The sequence below is a fragment of the Pecten maximus genome, unplaced genomic scaffold, assembly GCF_902652985.1.
Source record: "Pecten maximus unplaced genomic scaffold, xPecMax1.1, whole genome shotgun sequence".
Taxonomy (NCBI): Eukaryota; Metazoa; Mollusca; class Bivalvia; order Pectinida; family Pectinidae; genus Pecten; species Pecten maximus.
In genome coordinates this window covers 3,062-18,902 of record NW_022982872.1, presented here as the reverse complement: position 1 = coordinate 18,902, position 15,841 = coordinate 3,062, and the positions used below count along the sequence as shown (strand labels likewise).

General features: G+C 34.5%; 1 protein-coding gene across 1 annotated transcript; it reads left to right on the top strand.

Moving 5' to 3' along the window:
- The first annotated feature begins 22 nt into the window (after window positions 1-22).
- LOC117321061 (dnaJ homolog subfamily C member 11-like) lies at window positions 23-15,194 on the top strand. Its single transcript, XM_033875544.1, has 11 exons — window positions 23-86; window positions 355-434; window positions 986-1,110; window positions 2,112-2,194; window positions 4,949-5,065; window positions 6,109-6,264; window positions 9,279-9,348; window positions 10,124-10,233; window positions 10,746-10,839; window positions 13,777-13,906; window positions 14,130-15,194. The coding sequence occupies exons 1-11, from the start codon at window positions 25-27 to the stop codon at window positions 14,156-14,158; spliced, it is 1,056 nt and encodes a 351-aa protein (XP_033731435.1). The 5' UTR covers window positions 23-24; the 3' UTR covers window positions 14,159-15,194.
- The last annotated feature ends 647 nt before the right edge of the window (window positions 15,195-15,841 follow it).

Below are 15,841 nucleotides of genomic sequence, written 5' to 3'. Positions count from 1 at the left end.
TATGTTATATGACAACAGGTGGAAATGTCGTGTGGCGATAACATTGGAGCTAGTCTACGTGGATTTAGGAAAATCAACCGCCGATGGTGAGTATCATCATGTGTTACATTTTTAGTTTCAAATGAATCAAAATACAAAATTTTATTTGGAGTTTATAAAATTTTACAGATATCAGAAACATATTCTGTACCATTACAATGTAAATATTGTTTTAACGGGTTCAATTTTTTGGTTTATTTTAAAGGAAATAATATTCTAAACACCAGAATAAAAGATAATGAAAATCAATCAGTGGATTTTAACTCTGTAAACAATATAGATATAAAAACTGTAATGTTTTATTTTTATCACCAGTTACTGTACAGCGACTGCCAACATTTCCTATCTCTCCAGTGGTAACAGGAGAGCTGTTGCCTTTACAGGATTCCAGACAAGTAAGTCAAGATGCTGTTCCTTTTGAATCTATCTGGCCTCCTGGGCTTATTACAGGATAAATACAGTTCTGTTTTAAATTTTGAGTGTCCCCCCCTTGGCTTATTACAGGATAAATACAGTACTGTTTTAAATTTTGAGTGTCCCCCCTGGGCTTACAGGATAAATTCAGTTCTGTTTTAATTCTATGTTGCCTCCTGGGCTTATTACAGGATAATTTAAATACAGTACTGTTTTAAATTTTTTGTGGCCCCTTGGGCTTATTAAAGGATAAATACAGTACCATTCTAAATTATATGTAACCCCCTGGGCTTTTCAGGATAAATACGGTACCATTCTAAATTCTATGTAACCCCCTGGGCTTTTCAGGATAAATACGGTACCATTCTAAATTATATGTAACCCCCTGGGCTTTTCAGGATAAATACGGTACCATTCTAAATTATATGTAACCCCCTGGGCTTTTCAGGATAAATACGGTACCATTCTAAATTCTATTTAGCCCTCTAGGCTTTTCAGGATAAATACGGTACTAAATCCTATCTACTTACAGTGATAGCTTGTCAGCTTGATACCCACCTCCAGGGCAGACTTGTGTGGAACGTAGGGCGGCCATCAGCCATGAGGACTCTAATAGTGTATGACAAGGAAACATACACTATATTATTTACTGCTCAGGCAAGTTAGACAAGTTATACCCAAATACAGGCAAGTTATACCCAAATATAGGCAAGTTATACCCAAATATAGGCAAGTTATACCCAAATACAGGCAAGTTATACCCAAATACAGGCAAGTTAGACAAGTTATACCCAAATACAGGCAAGTTATACCCAAATACAGGCAAGTTAGACAAGTTATACCCAAATACAGGCAAGTTATACCCAAATACAGGCAAGTTATATGAAAATACAGGTAAGTTATACCCAAATACAGGCAAGTTATACCCAAATACAGGCAAGTTAGACAAGTTATACCCAAATACAGGCAAGTTAGACAAGTTATACCCAAATACAGGCAAGTTATACCCAAATACAGGCAAGTTATATGAAAATACAGGCAAGTTATACCCAAATACAGGCAAGTTAGACAAGTTATACCCAAATACAGGCACATTATACCCAAATACAGGCAAGTTAAACCCAAATACAGGCAAGTTAGACAAGTTATACCCAAATACAGGCACATTATACCCAAATACAGGCAAGTTATACCCAAATACAGGCAAGTTAGACAAGTTATACCCAAATACAGGCACATTATACCCAAATACAGGCAAGTTATACCCAAACACAGGCAAGTTATACCCAAATACAGGCAAGTTAGACAAGTTATACCCAAATACAGGCACATTATACCCAAATACAGGCAAGTTATACCCAAATACAGGCAAGTTAGACAAGTTATACCCAAATACAGGCACATTATACCCAAATACAGGCAAGTTAGACAAGTTATACCTGAGTACAGGCAAGTTCTTTTCATATCTCAATGGAGTTAGAAAAGAATTCATGATAATATTTCAAATAGATTATAATTAGTTATTACAATTGTACAGGTAAAACCTGTCTAATCTGACACCACAGGGGCTTGACACCTTGCTATGATCCAGAAAGAAAAAAATCACCACATGGTACGATAGGTCGTATCAATTTCAAATTGGTAATTATATTTTTCAGCTTGGCATTCCAAACAGTTTTCTTCAAAGTGTCTTTGTAAAAAAATTCCCAGACAAGGAAGCAAAATTGCGTCTTTCTGCAAAGTGAGTAATTATTATATCTAATGTGTGCTTGTAATTTAGAGTATATTATATCTAATGTGTGCTTGTAATTTAGAGTATATTATATCTAACGGGTACTTGTAATTTAGAGTTTATTATATCTAACGGGTACTTGTAATTTAGAGTTTATTATATCTAACGCGTGCTTGTAATTTAGAGTATATTATATATAACGGGTACTTGTAATTTAGAGTATATTATATCTAACGTGTACTTGTAATTTAGAGTTTGTTATATCTAACACGTGCTTGTAATTTAGAGTATATTATATCTAACGTGTACTTGTAATTTAGAGTATATTATATATAACGCGTACTTGTAATTTAGAGTATATTATATCTAACGGGTACTTGTAATTTAGAGTATATTATATCTAACGGGTACTTGTAATTTAGAGTATATTATATCTAACGTGTACTTGTAATTTAGAGTATATTATATCTAACGCGTGCTTGTAATTTAGAGTATATTATATCTAACGCGTGCTTGTAATTTAGAGTATATTATATCTAACGCGTGCTTGTAATTTAGAGTATATTATATCTAACGTGTACTTGTAATTTAGAGTATATTATATCTAACGCGTGCTTGTAATTTAGAGTATATTATATCTAACGGGTACTTGTAATTTAGAGTATATTATATATAACGGGTACTTGTAATTTAGAGTATATTATATCTAACGGGTGCTTGTAATTTAGAGTATATTATATCTAAGGCATGCTTATAATTTAGAGTATATTAAATCTAACGGGTACTTGTAATTTAGAGTATATTATATATAACGCGTGCTTGTAATTTAGAGTATATTATATCTAACGCGTGCTTGTAATTTAGAGTATATTATATCTAACGCGTGCTTGTAATTTAGAGTATATTATATCTAACGCGTGCTTGTAATTTAGATTATATTATATCAAACGCGTACTTGTAATTTAGAGTATATTATATCTAACGCGTGCTTGTAATTTAGATTATATTATATCAAACGCGTACTTGTAATTTAGAGTATATTATATCTAACGGGTACTTGTAATTTAGAGTATATTATATCTAACGCGTACTTGTAATTTAGAGTATATTATATCAAAGGCGTGCTTGTAATTTAGAGTATATTATATCTAACGGGTACTTGTAATTTAGAGTATATTATATCAAAGGCGTGCTTGTAATTTAGAGTATATTATATCTAACGCGTACTTGTAATTTAGAGTATATTATATCAAAGGCGTGCTTGTAATTTAGAGTATATTATATCTAACGCGTGCTTGTAATTTAGAGTATATTATATCAAAGGCGTGCTTGTAATTTAGAGTATATTATATCTAACGCGTGCTTGTAATTTAGAGTATATTATATCTAACACGTGCTTGTAATTTAGAGTATATTATATCTAACGTGTGCTTGTAATTTAGAGTATATCATATCTAACGCGTGCTTGTAATTTAGAGTATATTATATCTAACGGGTACTTGTAATTTAGAGTATATTATATATAACGCGTGCTTGTAATTTAGAGTATATTATATCTAACGCGTGCTTGTAATTTAGAGTATATTATATATAACGCGTGCTTGTAATTTAGAGTATATTAAATCTAACGCGTACTTGTAATTTAGAGTATATTATATATAACGTGTGCTTGTAATTTAGAGTATATTATATCTAACGCGTGCTTGTAATTTAGAGTATATTATATCTAACACGTGCTTGTAATTTAGAGTATATTATATATAACGCGTACTTGTAATTTAGAGTATATTATATCTAACGCGTGCTTGTAATTTAGAGTATATTATATATAACGTGTGCTTGTAATTTAGAGTATATTATATCTAACGCGTGCTTGTAATTTAGAGTATATTATATATAACGTGTGCTTGTAATTTAGAGTATATTATATATAATGTGTGCTTGTAATTTAGAGTATATTATATATAACGCGTACTTGTAATTTAGAGTATATTATATATAACGTGTGCTTGTAATTTAGAGTATATTATATATAACGTGTGCTTGTAATTTAGAGTATATTATATCTAACGCGTGCTTGTAATTTAGAGTATATTATATATAACGTGTGCTTGTAATTTAGAGTATATTATATCTAACGGGTACTTGTAATTTAGAGTATATTATATCTAACGGGTACTTGTAATTTAGAGTATATTATATATAACGCGTGCTTGTAATTTAGAGTATATTATATATAACGCGTGCTTGTAATTTAGAGTATATTATATCTAACGGGTACTTGTAATTTAGAGTATATTATATATAACGGGTACTTGTAATTTAGAGTATATTATATCTAACGCGTGCTTGTAAAATAGAGTATATTATATCTAACGCGTGCTTGTAATTTAAAGTATTATAAAGATTTTGTTTCATTGTGTACATCATTCTTGAAAGCATGTATTTATAATTTTGTGTTATTTGATGGTTGAGGGTTAATTGCTATGGAATGGATATTTCTGGACGATAAAAACTTCCTCAGAGTCATTCAATCCACATATAAAACTTCTGCAGTTATTCCTGATAGAATCTGAATTATTTAAAATGTCTATGTAGGACCCAACCTAAAGAAAATGTATTACAGTGTATCATAGAGGAGCTGAGTTTACGAGTCCAATTTTAATTAGATTGTGTTGAATCTGTTCAGTTTTCTCGCCATATTGTTATGACGGATACAAAAATAGAATCATCAGAAAATGGAATTGTTTCCTTTTATTACAGAGTCAGCCTTATTGGTGCAGTTGTAGAATATGGCTGTGAGAAGAAAGTGTCACAGTTCAGTACAATCGGTGCTACCATGTCAATAGGAAGCACTGTCGGCGTTTCTCTCAAGATCAAGTAAGATGTTTGTGGTCACTGTCAATTTTCTACATTTCCTACCACAGCTGTATAATTTGAGATGTGAATTTTAGACAGGCTACATCGCCGACAGCATATACACTGTTAGTAGAACTATTGTTATGATATATCATCTGGTCCTTTGACAAAATAAAAGTCCAAACATGTAAGACCGAAAGTTACCAAATATAGATGTGGAGCACAATTATTCATTTACTTTAAATTTAATAGAGAAACTTTTGATGGGTGATAACAGCATGTAAAAAATTGTGTAAATTATGGTATTATATGAAAAAATAAACAAACACCTTTTTTTTGTTTTCAATTGATTTTAAAATAATACTCTTTGTCAGACATGTAGTAACTTAATTTAAGAGAAAATCTGACATTAGAGTGAAGGAACCTCCTGTTTACCACAAGGTCGTGGTAATTCTGTGTAATTAGTTCACTGATTAAGACTTAATTGTGTCGAAGCTAATGGGGTTTCCCCAACATCCACTTTGCCATCCGTGTCTCATTAAGTTTTAGGGTAAGTTTTTGAAAGACTTACAAGTCAATACCCAGCAAGTGTTTATATATACCACATCACACCTAGGTCTAAGAATGATGCTGCAGTAAAATGTGGAAACACTTTCTGTTTTTTTCCTTCTTTACCATGTTTTGGACTTTTCTTGCATTTAATATAACTCCCTTTAAAGTTTTTGTCCCTCCTGCTCTATTCTAGTATGATGTATCAATAGAGGTCTAGGAATTATGTAATATTGAAGTTTTCTGAAACCTTTTTGACTGTTTTACTGTGTTGTGGACTAAAGTCGCTGTTTAGTATGATATATTGAAGTTTTCTGAAACCTTTTTGACTGTTTTACTGTGTTGTGGACTAAAGTCGCTGTTTAGTATGATATATTGAAGTTTTCTGAAACCTTTTTGACTGTTTTACTGTGTTGTGGACTAAATTCGCTGTTTAGTATGATGTATTGAAGTTTTCTGTAACCTTTTTGACTGTTTTACTGTGTTGTGGACTTAAGTCGCTGTTTTTGACACAGGTTGATCCGAGGCCAACAAGAGTTCCACTTCCCTATACATCTGTCGGAGAACATCATTCCTGAGGCTATTGTTTATGGTACCTTCCTTCCACTAGCTACCTACTTTGTGGTGAAGAAGTTGATTGTGGATCCATACTTAAAACGACAGGAGGAAGAGTAAGTGTCATCACCATACCTGTCCTCTAGGCTGTAAATGTAGATGTTATAAAATTACAGGAACCATAACTGTCCTCTAGGCTGTAAATATAGATATTATAAAATTACAGGAACCATAACTGTCCTCTAGGCTGTAAATATAGATGTTATAAAATTACAGGAACCATAACTGTCCTCTAGGCTGTAAATATAGATGTTATAAAATTACAGGAACCATAACTGTCCTCTAGGCTGTAAATATAGATGGTATAAAATTACAGGAACCATAACTGTCCTCTAGGCTGTAAATATAGATGTTATAAAATTACAGGAACCATAGCTGTCCTCTTGGCTGTAAATATAGACGTTATAAAATTACAGGAACCATAACTGTCCTCTAGGCTGTAAATATAGATGTTATAAAATTACAGGAACCCTAACTGTCCTTTAGGCTGTAAATATAGACGTTATAAAATTACAGGAACCATAACTGTCCTCTAGGCTGTAAATATAGACGTTATAGAATTACAGGAACCATAACTGTCCTCTAGGCTGTAAATATAGATGTTATAAAATTACAGGAACCATAACTGTCCTCTAGGCTGTAAATATAGATGTTATAAAATTACAGGAACCATAACTGTCCTCTAGGCTGTAAATATAGACGTTATAAAATTACAGAAACCATAACTGTCCTTTAGGCTGTAAATATAGACGTTATAAAATTACAGGAACCATAACTGTCCTCTAGGCTGTAAATATAGATGTTATCAAACTACAGGAACCATAACTGTCCTCTAGGCTGTAAATATAGACGTTCTAAAATTACAGGAACCATAACTGTCCTCTAGGCTGTAAATATAGATGTTATAGAATTACAGGAACCATAACTGTCCTCTAGGCTGTAAATATAGATGTTATAGAATTACAGGAACCATAACTGTCCTCTAGGCTGTAAATATAGACGTTATAAAATTACAGGAACCATAACTGTCCTCTAGGCTGTAAATATAGACGTTATAAAATTACAGGAACTATTACTGTCCTCTAGGCTGTAAATATAGACATTATAAAATTACAGGAACCATAACTGTCCTCTAGGCTGTAAATATAGATGATATAAAATTACAGAAACCATAACTGTCCTCTTGGCTGTAAATATAGATGTTATAAAATTACAGGAACCATAACTGTCCTCTAGGCTGTAAATATAGATGTTATAAAATTACAGGAACCATAACTGTCCTCTAGGCTGTAAATATAGATGTTATAGAATTACAGGAACCATAACTGTCCTTTAGGCTGTAAATAAAGATGTTATAAAATTACAGGAACCATAACTGTCCTCTAGGCTGTAAATATAGACGTTATAAAATTACAGGAACCATAACTGTCCTTTAGGCTGTAAATATAGATGTTATAAAATTACAGGAACCATAACTGTCCTTTAGGCTGTAAATATAGATGTTATAAAATTACAGGAACCATAACTGTCCTTTAGGCTGTAAATATAGATGTTATAGAATTACAGGAACCATAACTGTCCTCTAGGCTGTAAATATAGATGTTATAAAATTACAGGAACCATAACTGTCCTCTAGGCTGTAAATATAGATGTTATAAAATTACAGGAACCATAACTGTCCTCTAGGCTGTAAATATAGATGTTATAAAATTACAGGAACTATAACTGTCCTCTAGGCTGTAAATATAGATGTTATAAAATTACAGGGACCGTAACTGTCCTCTAGGCTGTAAATATAGATGTTATAAAATTACAGGAACCATAACTGTCCTCTAGGCTGTAAATATAGATGTTATAAAATTACAGGGACCGTAACTGGCCTCTAGGCTGTAAATATAGATGTTATAAAATTACAGGAACCATAACTGGCCTCTAGGCTGTAAATATAGATGTTATAAAATTACAGGAACCATAACTGTCCTCTAGGCTGTAAATATAGATGTTATAAAATTACAGGGACCGTAACTGTCCTCTAGGCTGTAAATATAGATGTTATAAAATTACAGGAACCATAACTGTCCTCTAGGCTGTAAATATAGATGTTATAAAATGGCAGGAATCTTAATATGTTAATCTTTTTATTAAGCCTCCCCTTCATTAAAGGGAGACATATTTTATTAGTACTGGTTTTTCTTCTGGTTCTGGTTCTTACATAATTTTGTACCAGAATCAATTTCTTCACAAAACTTGCAGTTATACTTGCATCACCTAAAGCCGATGAGCAGTGCATTGCTGTGAGGTCACCGTGACCTTGACCTCAAGATCAAAAGTCAAATAAGTGCAAATTTTTCCAATATTTAATTTTCATTTGATGTGTTCAGACTTCCTGAATAGTGTCAATGATAAATAATCAGACTTTAAACTATCATTAGCTTGAAAATTATTCTATTTATTGATAAAATTGTATGTTCTAATAAGTCACCTATTCAAACTGACCAAAGGTTTACTGTAAATGAGGCTGGTTGGACCCCTGGGGACATAGAGGTGGGGCCCCATATGGGGAATTTAGCTAAACTTCGTTGTTAAATGGTACTTCTTTGACTTAATGCCCAACCAAATTTGCTATTAAACATCGCTGCATGAGGGCAATCTCTTCTTAAATAAATGAGGCTGGTTTGACTCCTTGGGACAGAGGGATAGAGCCCCAAAATGGAACTTAGGGAACATTTAGCTTTTCATGCAATACGATGATTATACCGGCAAAATGTTACCCACAGCTGACCAAAAATACCATAATGATCATGGAAAACATAACTCATGAAAACTACGATTGTGTGTTTATTACACAACAGACATTTAATCTTATACAGTATCAGAACCATTAAAAAGTGAATGGGCCATTTATAACTCAGTATAGAGAACATAGCTATATACACACTGATAAAACATTTTATCTTATACAGTATCAGAACCATTTAAAAGTGAATGGGCCATTTATAACTCAGTATAGAGAACATATACACACTGATAAAACATTATACTACAAACCATGTGTTAACGTAAAATTCAGATCACAAGAAAAGAAGAAGGAAGAGGCAGCTGAGAAAATGGCCGCTAAGAAAGACGAAGCCACAGCAACTGTGAGTCATTCTCAGGAATGATAAGATTCCATCACCAATTGTTGTATATTATATCTATTTCATCACCAATTGTTGTATATTATATCTATATCATTATGCATGTATCCATACACAAGAACCCGCCCTACAACTCATTTAGTATCTGTATTCACCTTCCAAATACCAGAAGATAGTTAAATTTTCACCTATGAAAATTCCTCCTTTGTGCCCACCTACAGCTGATTTTGTAAGAGTTGTGTCCCTTTGTATCATACCCAATCAGTTACTACTGTGTGTTATAAATTATACGTATCAATTAATGCCCACTTCAACAAAGAAGCAGAACTATGATGTAAAGATTGTTCTGCCAGAAGAGGAAAAATCATCATTTTTTTATGTATTTTGAGCTAATAATCTGTGAGAATTTTGGCTAATACTGATGCATTTCAACAATAAATCACAATCCTATGTATTCAGTTATAACTACCGTATTAGCGCTTGTATTTCCTCACATTTATGTATCTGGAATGGTTTACAGTATTGATCTGGAAAAACATCTAAAAAATTCCCTTTCTTGTTTATTGAAATGTCAAAAACTGTATCCACTAAAATAAAAAATAATTTCATTATCACCAATTTCACCAATATGAATTTTCTTTTGATCTGACCAGGGATAATTTCTGTTGTAGTATTTTTTTACTTCTGCTACATTATACTGTACCTGAAGACATTGTACTTGTCAGCTAGAATTCTCTGGTGAAGTCTTATTGAAATGTTGGGTCATTTATTGACAAAGGTGGAGCTAATGAAGGAGTCTGTGGAACGAAGCATCGAAACAGAGGAAAGAAAACGAGGTCTAGTCATTCTAAAGGCACTGTACGGGAAACTGATATCTGATGATGATGGGTAAGATGTCTCCTCCAATATTTCAGTATGTTAAGATGGTTAAGACTTGTCTGAGTTTTCTCTGTCCCTTATACCAAATGTTAGACATTTTGATTTTAACTGTGTTCGTTAAAATGTCTCTTGTCTAGTGTAGGGGGCAATAGGAACCTCAGGCTCGGATAAGACATGGTTTGTCTTAAAATATGAAATCTCTTATAATTGTTTCTGTTTTAGATATACCCGGCCAAGCTGTTTATACCAAAATCAATATTCTAGTTACAAAATTATCTCAAATCACATCAGAATTTAGTTATTATGAGAAGTGATCTCAATAAAATAAACCAGTTTTCAAATGGATATTTTTTGTGTTTGTGGGCAAAGAACAATCTCATCTATTCTATTGGAAAACTTATCTGAGCTGAGGAATTCATACCTGAGCTAAGGAAAAACTTAATTGAGTAGGGAAAGTCTTATTTGAAGCTCCTAAATACACTAAGTCTTGTAAAGAACACTGTTGTACATGTTTTATACAGAGAACTGTTGGAGGGCCAGTGTATAGACGTGCTCACCCCCGTACAGGCCCTGGTACGGGACTCTCAACTTGTTCTCTCCGACACCAAAACAAAGGTAAGCTCTGAATGATGGTCAAAGGACTATCAACTCATCCTCTCTGTCTCCAAAACAAAGGTAAGCTCTTAACAATGTCCACAGGACTCTCAACTCATCGTCTCTGTCTCCAAAACAAAGGTTAGCTCTGAACAATGTCCACAGGACTCTCAACTTGTCCTCTCTGTCTCCAAAACAAAGCTAAGCTCTTAACAATGTCCACAGGACTCTCAACTCGTCCTCTCTGTCTCCAAAACAAAGGTTAGCTCTGAACAATGTCCACAGGGCTCTCAACTCGTCCTCTGTCTCCAAAACAAAGCTAAGCTCTTAACAATGTCCACAGGGCTCTCAACTCGTCCTCTCTGTCTCCAAAACAAAGGTAAGCTCTGAACAATGTCCACAGGACTCTCAACTTGTCCTCTCTGTCTCCAAAACAAAGCTAAGCTCTTAACAATGTCCACAGGACTCTCAACTCATCCTCTCTGTCTCCAAAACAAAGCTAAGCTCTGAACAATGTCCACAGGACTCTCAACTTGTCCTCTCTGTCTCCAAAGCAAAGCTAAGCTCTTAACAATGTCCACAGGACTCTCAACTCGTCCTCTCTGTCTCCAAAACAAAGGTTAGCTCTGAACAATGTCCACAGGACTCTCAACTCGTCCTCCCTGTCTCCAAAACAAAGGTTAGCTCTGAACAATGTCCACAGGACTCTCAACTCAACCTCTCTGTCTCCAAAACAAAGCTAAGCTCTTAACAATGTCCACAGGACTCTCAACTCGTCCTCTCTGTCTCCAAAACAAAGGTTAGCTCTGAACAATGTCCACAGGACTCTCAACTCGTCCTCTCTGTCTCCAAAACAAAGGTTAGCTCTGAACAATGTCCACAGGACTCTCAACTCAACCTCTCTGTCTCCAAAACAAAGCTAAGCTCTTAACAATGTCCACAGGACTCTCAACTCATCGTCTCTGTCTCCAAAACAAAGGTTAGCTCTGAACAATGTCCACAGGACTCTCAACTTGTCCTCTCTGTCTCCAAAACAAAGGTAAGCTCTTAACAATGTCCACAGGACTCTCAACTCGTCCTCTCTGTCTCCAAAACAAAGGTTAGCTCTGAACAATGTCCACAGGACTCTCAACTCAACCTCTCTGTCTCCAAAACAAAGCTAAGCTCTTAACAATGTCCACAGGACTCTCAACTCGTCCTCTCTGTCTCCAAAACAAAGGTTAGCTCTTAACAATGCCCACAGGACTCTCAACTCGTCCTCTCTGTCTCCAAAACAAAGCTAAGCTCTTAACAATGTCCACAGGACTCTCAACTCGTCCTCTCTGTCTCCAAAACAAAGGTTAGCTCTTAACAATGCCCACAGGACTCTCAACTCGTCCTCTCTGTCTCCAAAACAAAGCTAAGCTCTGAACAATGTCCACAGGACTCTCAACTCGTCCTCTCTGTCTCCAAAACAAAGGTTAGCTCTTAACAATGCCCACAGGACTCTCAACTCGTCCTCTCTGTCTCCAAAACAAAGCTAAGCTCTGAACAATGTCCACAGGACTCTCAACTCGTCCTCTCTGTCTCCAAAACAAGGTTAGCTCTGAATAATGTCTACATGACTCTCAAAACAAAACAAAGGTTAGCTCTGAACAATGTCCACACAAATCTCAATTCATCCTCTACTTCTCAAAAACAAAGGTTAGCTCTGAACAATGTCCACAGGACTCTAAACTCGTCCTCTCTGTCTGTCTCCAAAACAAAGCTAAGCTCTTAACAATGTCCACAGGACTCTCAACTCGTCCTCTCTGTCTCCAAAACAAAGGTTAGCTCTGAACAATGTCAACAGGACTCTTAACTCGTCCTCTCTGTCTCCAAAACAAAGGTTAGCTCTGAACAATGTCCACAGGACTCTCAACTCGTCCTCTCTGTCTCCAAAACAAAGGTAAAGCTCTGAACAATGTCAACAGGACTCTTAACTAATTCTCTCTGTCTCGAAAACAAAGCTAAGCTCTTAACAATGTCCACAGAACTCTCAACTCGTCCTCTCTGTCTCCAAAACAAAGGTTAGCTCTGAACAATGTCCACAGAACTCTCAACTCATCCTCTCTGTCTCCAAAACAAAGGTTAGCTCTGAACAATGTCCACAGAACTCTCAACTCGTCCTCTCTGTCTCCAAAACAAAGCTAAGCTCTGAACAATGTCCACAGAACTCTCAACTCGTCCTCTCTGTCTCCAAAACAAAGGTGAGCTCTGAACGATGTCCACAGAACTCTCAACTCGTCCTCTCTGTCTCCAAAACAAAGGTTATAGCTCTTAACAATGTCAACAGGACTCTCAACTCGTCCTCTCTGTCTCCAAAACAAAGGTTAGCTCTGAACAATGTCAACAGGACTCTCAACTCGTCCTCTCTGTCTCCAAAACAAAGGTTAGCTCTGAACAATGTCCACAGGACTCTCAACTCGTCCTCTCTGTCTCCAAACCAAAGGTTAGCTCTGAACAATGTCCACAGGACTCTCAACTCGTCCTCTCTGTCTCCAAACCAAAGGTAAGCTCTGAACAATGTCAACAGGACTCTCAACTCGTCCTCTCTGTCTCCAAACCAAAGGTAAGCTCTGAACAATGTCAACAGGACTCTCAACTCGTCCTCTCTGTCTCCAAAACAAAGCTAAGCTCTGAACAATGTCCACACAAATCTCAATTCATCCTCTACTTCTCAAAAACAAAAGTAAGCTCTGAAGAAAGTCCAGAGTTCTCTCATCTGTAATTATATCCAAAGGTCTATCAGGATTTACGCATGTTATAAAATTGATGAACGGGTTTGTCCTCATCAACGATAGTCACATGGTGTAATTGTACTATGTAAATTGTATTGTTTATTATGTTATTAAATTTGTATTGTGCAGAAAAGATAAAGGGAGGTAATTTTGTACTAAATACTTTCTGATTGTAATTATATATATTATCTGTTTTCAGTGTGATATACCTGGTTTCTATGATCCCTGCCCAGGCGAGACAAAAACACTGTATATACGATATAAATTCAGGAATAAGCTTCATCAGGTTACGTTAGCGGACGATGACGCCATCCGACTACCATTACAGAGTAAGTCCCTTCTAACAAGAAACAATACAAAATAACTTATAATGTCTGATTAAAACATACTGCTATGATGAAATTGATAATTGATGTTCAAATGGTTTGTTTCTATGCATTCGTTGTTTTTTTTCTTAATTTTTCAAATATTTTTAATGTGTCATAAGGATGTATTTTTTTCATTGCTCTTTCCTTAAGGTTTTTTTTCATATTTTTCATATTTCCTTTTCAGAACATATCTTAAAGGAGGAAGAAACTTGAAGGAGAAAATGGCTTTTAATATAATATTTCATAATGTGTTAAAAACACCAAAATCCAGGGTGAATAACTCTTGATTCAGGGTTCCTACACTTAGTCGGCTCATAGTTACGATTGTGGGTCAGGATTATATGTATTGTTTGCTTTCAGAAATGTGTTTTATGATCATAAGACTTCTTAAACTTTACCTGAAGGTTTCGTAAAATTCATGCAAACTTTGTGCCAAAGTATGTTCCACCTCACCCGGTTGACCATAGCTGTAGATAGGTCATACATAGGTTTCATTGTTGTAAACAATTCGTATAACTTCAAAGGAATATTCGGGTCAGACCTGATTGAATCCTGACTGCTGATATCAGATTCCACAGCTAATTGACCTGTGTTTGAGTTATCCCTGACGGCCATAGAGCTACGGTCCCTTCCTGTTTTGACATTTTATGAAGATAAAAAGTTTGAAATCTTTTGATTTGGTTTAGATTTAACCAACATAGTAAGAGTGTTTGAACTTGTAAGTAGTCTCTAGTCTGACTGTGAATGATCAATAAATTAATTTCCTAAATTATCTGGATGTGGATCAGTTAAATTGCACAAACATTTTCAAAGGTCAAAGGTCAGACACTTTTCTGTAAAAAAAAAAACTGGACACCGTCTGATTCTGATACAATTACTGATTTTTTTTTTCATGTTCTTATTCTTTCAAATACCCTTTTTGAGGGAGAATTGAAGTTTGATACTGTTTTTCCAACGTCATATGATTCATTCTAAGTATGAATACCGCTATGCAACAATTTTCCACAAAATAAGAGTATGAACAAAAGCTTGTTAGGAAATGAAGAGGATTCTCTCTCCTACTACACTTAACTGCTACAATTTTTTTGTAGAGAAAAAAATAAATCCATCCCCTGCTACAAAGGGAAAAGAATGCCAACTTGGGGGAAAAAATGTAATGGCTCACAAAATGGTGATGTCGTAACATTATATATAGCATAGCCAGATCACAATCAAGTAATGTTATCAGTTTGTCACTCTCTATATATACATCTGTACCAAAAACTATGGTATAATGAATCCAGTGTATCATTACAATGTGAGGTATCGAACTTCAGAAAAGTGTGGAATAAAAATAATGAGTCATCCCTGTGTTATGTAGACACATACATGTAGAAATCTCAAAACTCTATAAAGCCTCGTTATCAACTTGTCGTACCCTTGTATGATATTCTGTGAATCTGTTTCCTGTTGATACGTAGTTATTAAGCATTTGTCACTTGTTAAGTTGAAGTATTATATTTCTGTTATTTTTACGTTGAATGATCAAGATTTTCATAAGATTTACTGCATTTACTTGATAATTCAATCGATACCTTATTGTAATACAATGTATGTAAATAAATGAAAAGAAGATATTGATAAATTCATTAATATATTAGTATTACAGGTACATATTCAAGTTAATTTTTGATGAAGATAAACTGTTTTGTGTTCATCAAATTTACTTAAAACAGCAGTCTGATATTTAGAACAATGGTTTGAATCAAAGCTATTGATTGTAGTTTTAATTAGTCTGGTGGAAATTGAACGGACCCAAAAATCAAACAAAAATTCTTAAACTGAAGATTTTAATAGTTAATACTCAAAATTTATTTTAAGCCTTGTATCTATTGAAATATTAATTTGGACAGTTCA

What these genes read in the sequence shown, in the direction of transcription:
- LOC117321061 (XM_033875544.1), top strand. Translation starts at nt 25, where the DNA reads ATGTCGTGTGGCGATAACATTGGAGCTAGTCTACGTGGATTTAGGAAA. An exon ending in TTAAAACGACAGGAGGAAGA is followed by an intron (nt 6,265 to 9,278) that starts GTAAGTGTCATC and finishes CGTAAAATTCAG; the next exon opens with ATCACAAGAAAAGAAGAAGG. An exon ending in AAGACGAAGCCACAGCAACT is followed by an intron (nt 9,349 to 10,123) that starts GTGAGTCATTCT and finishes TTATTGACAAAG; the next exon opens with GTGGAGCTAATGAAGGAGTC.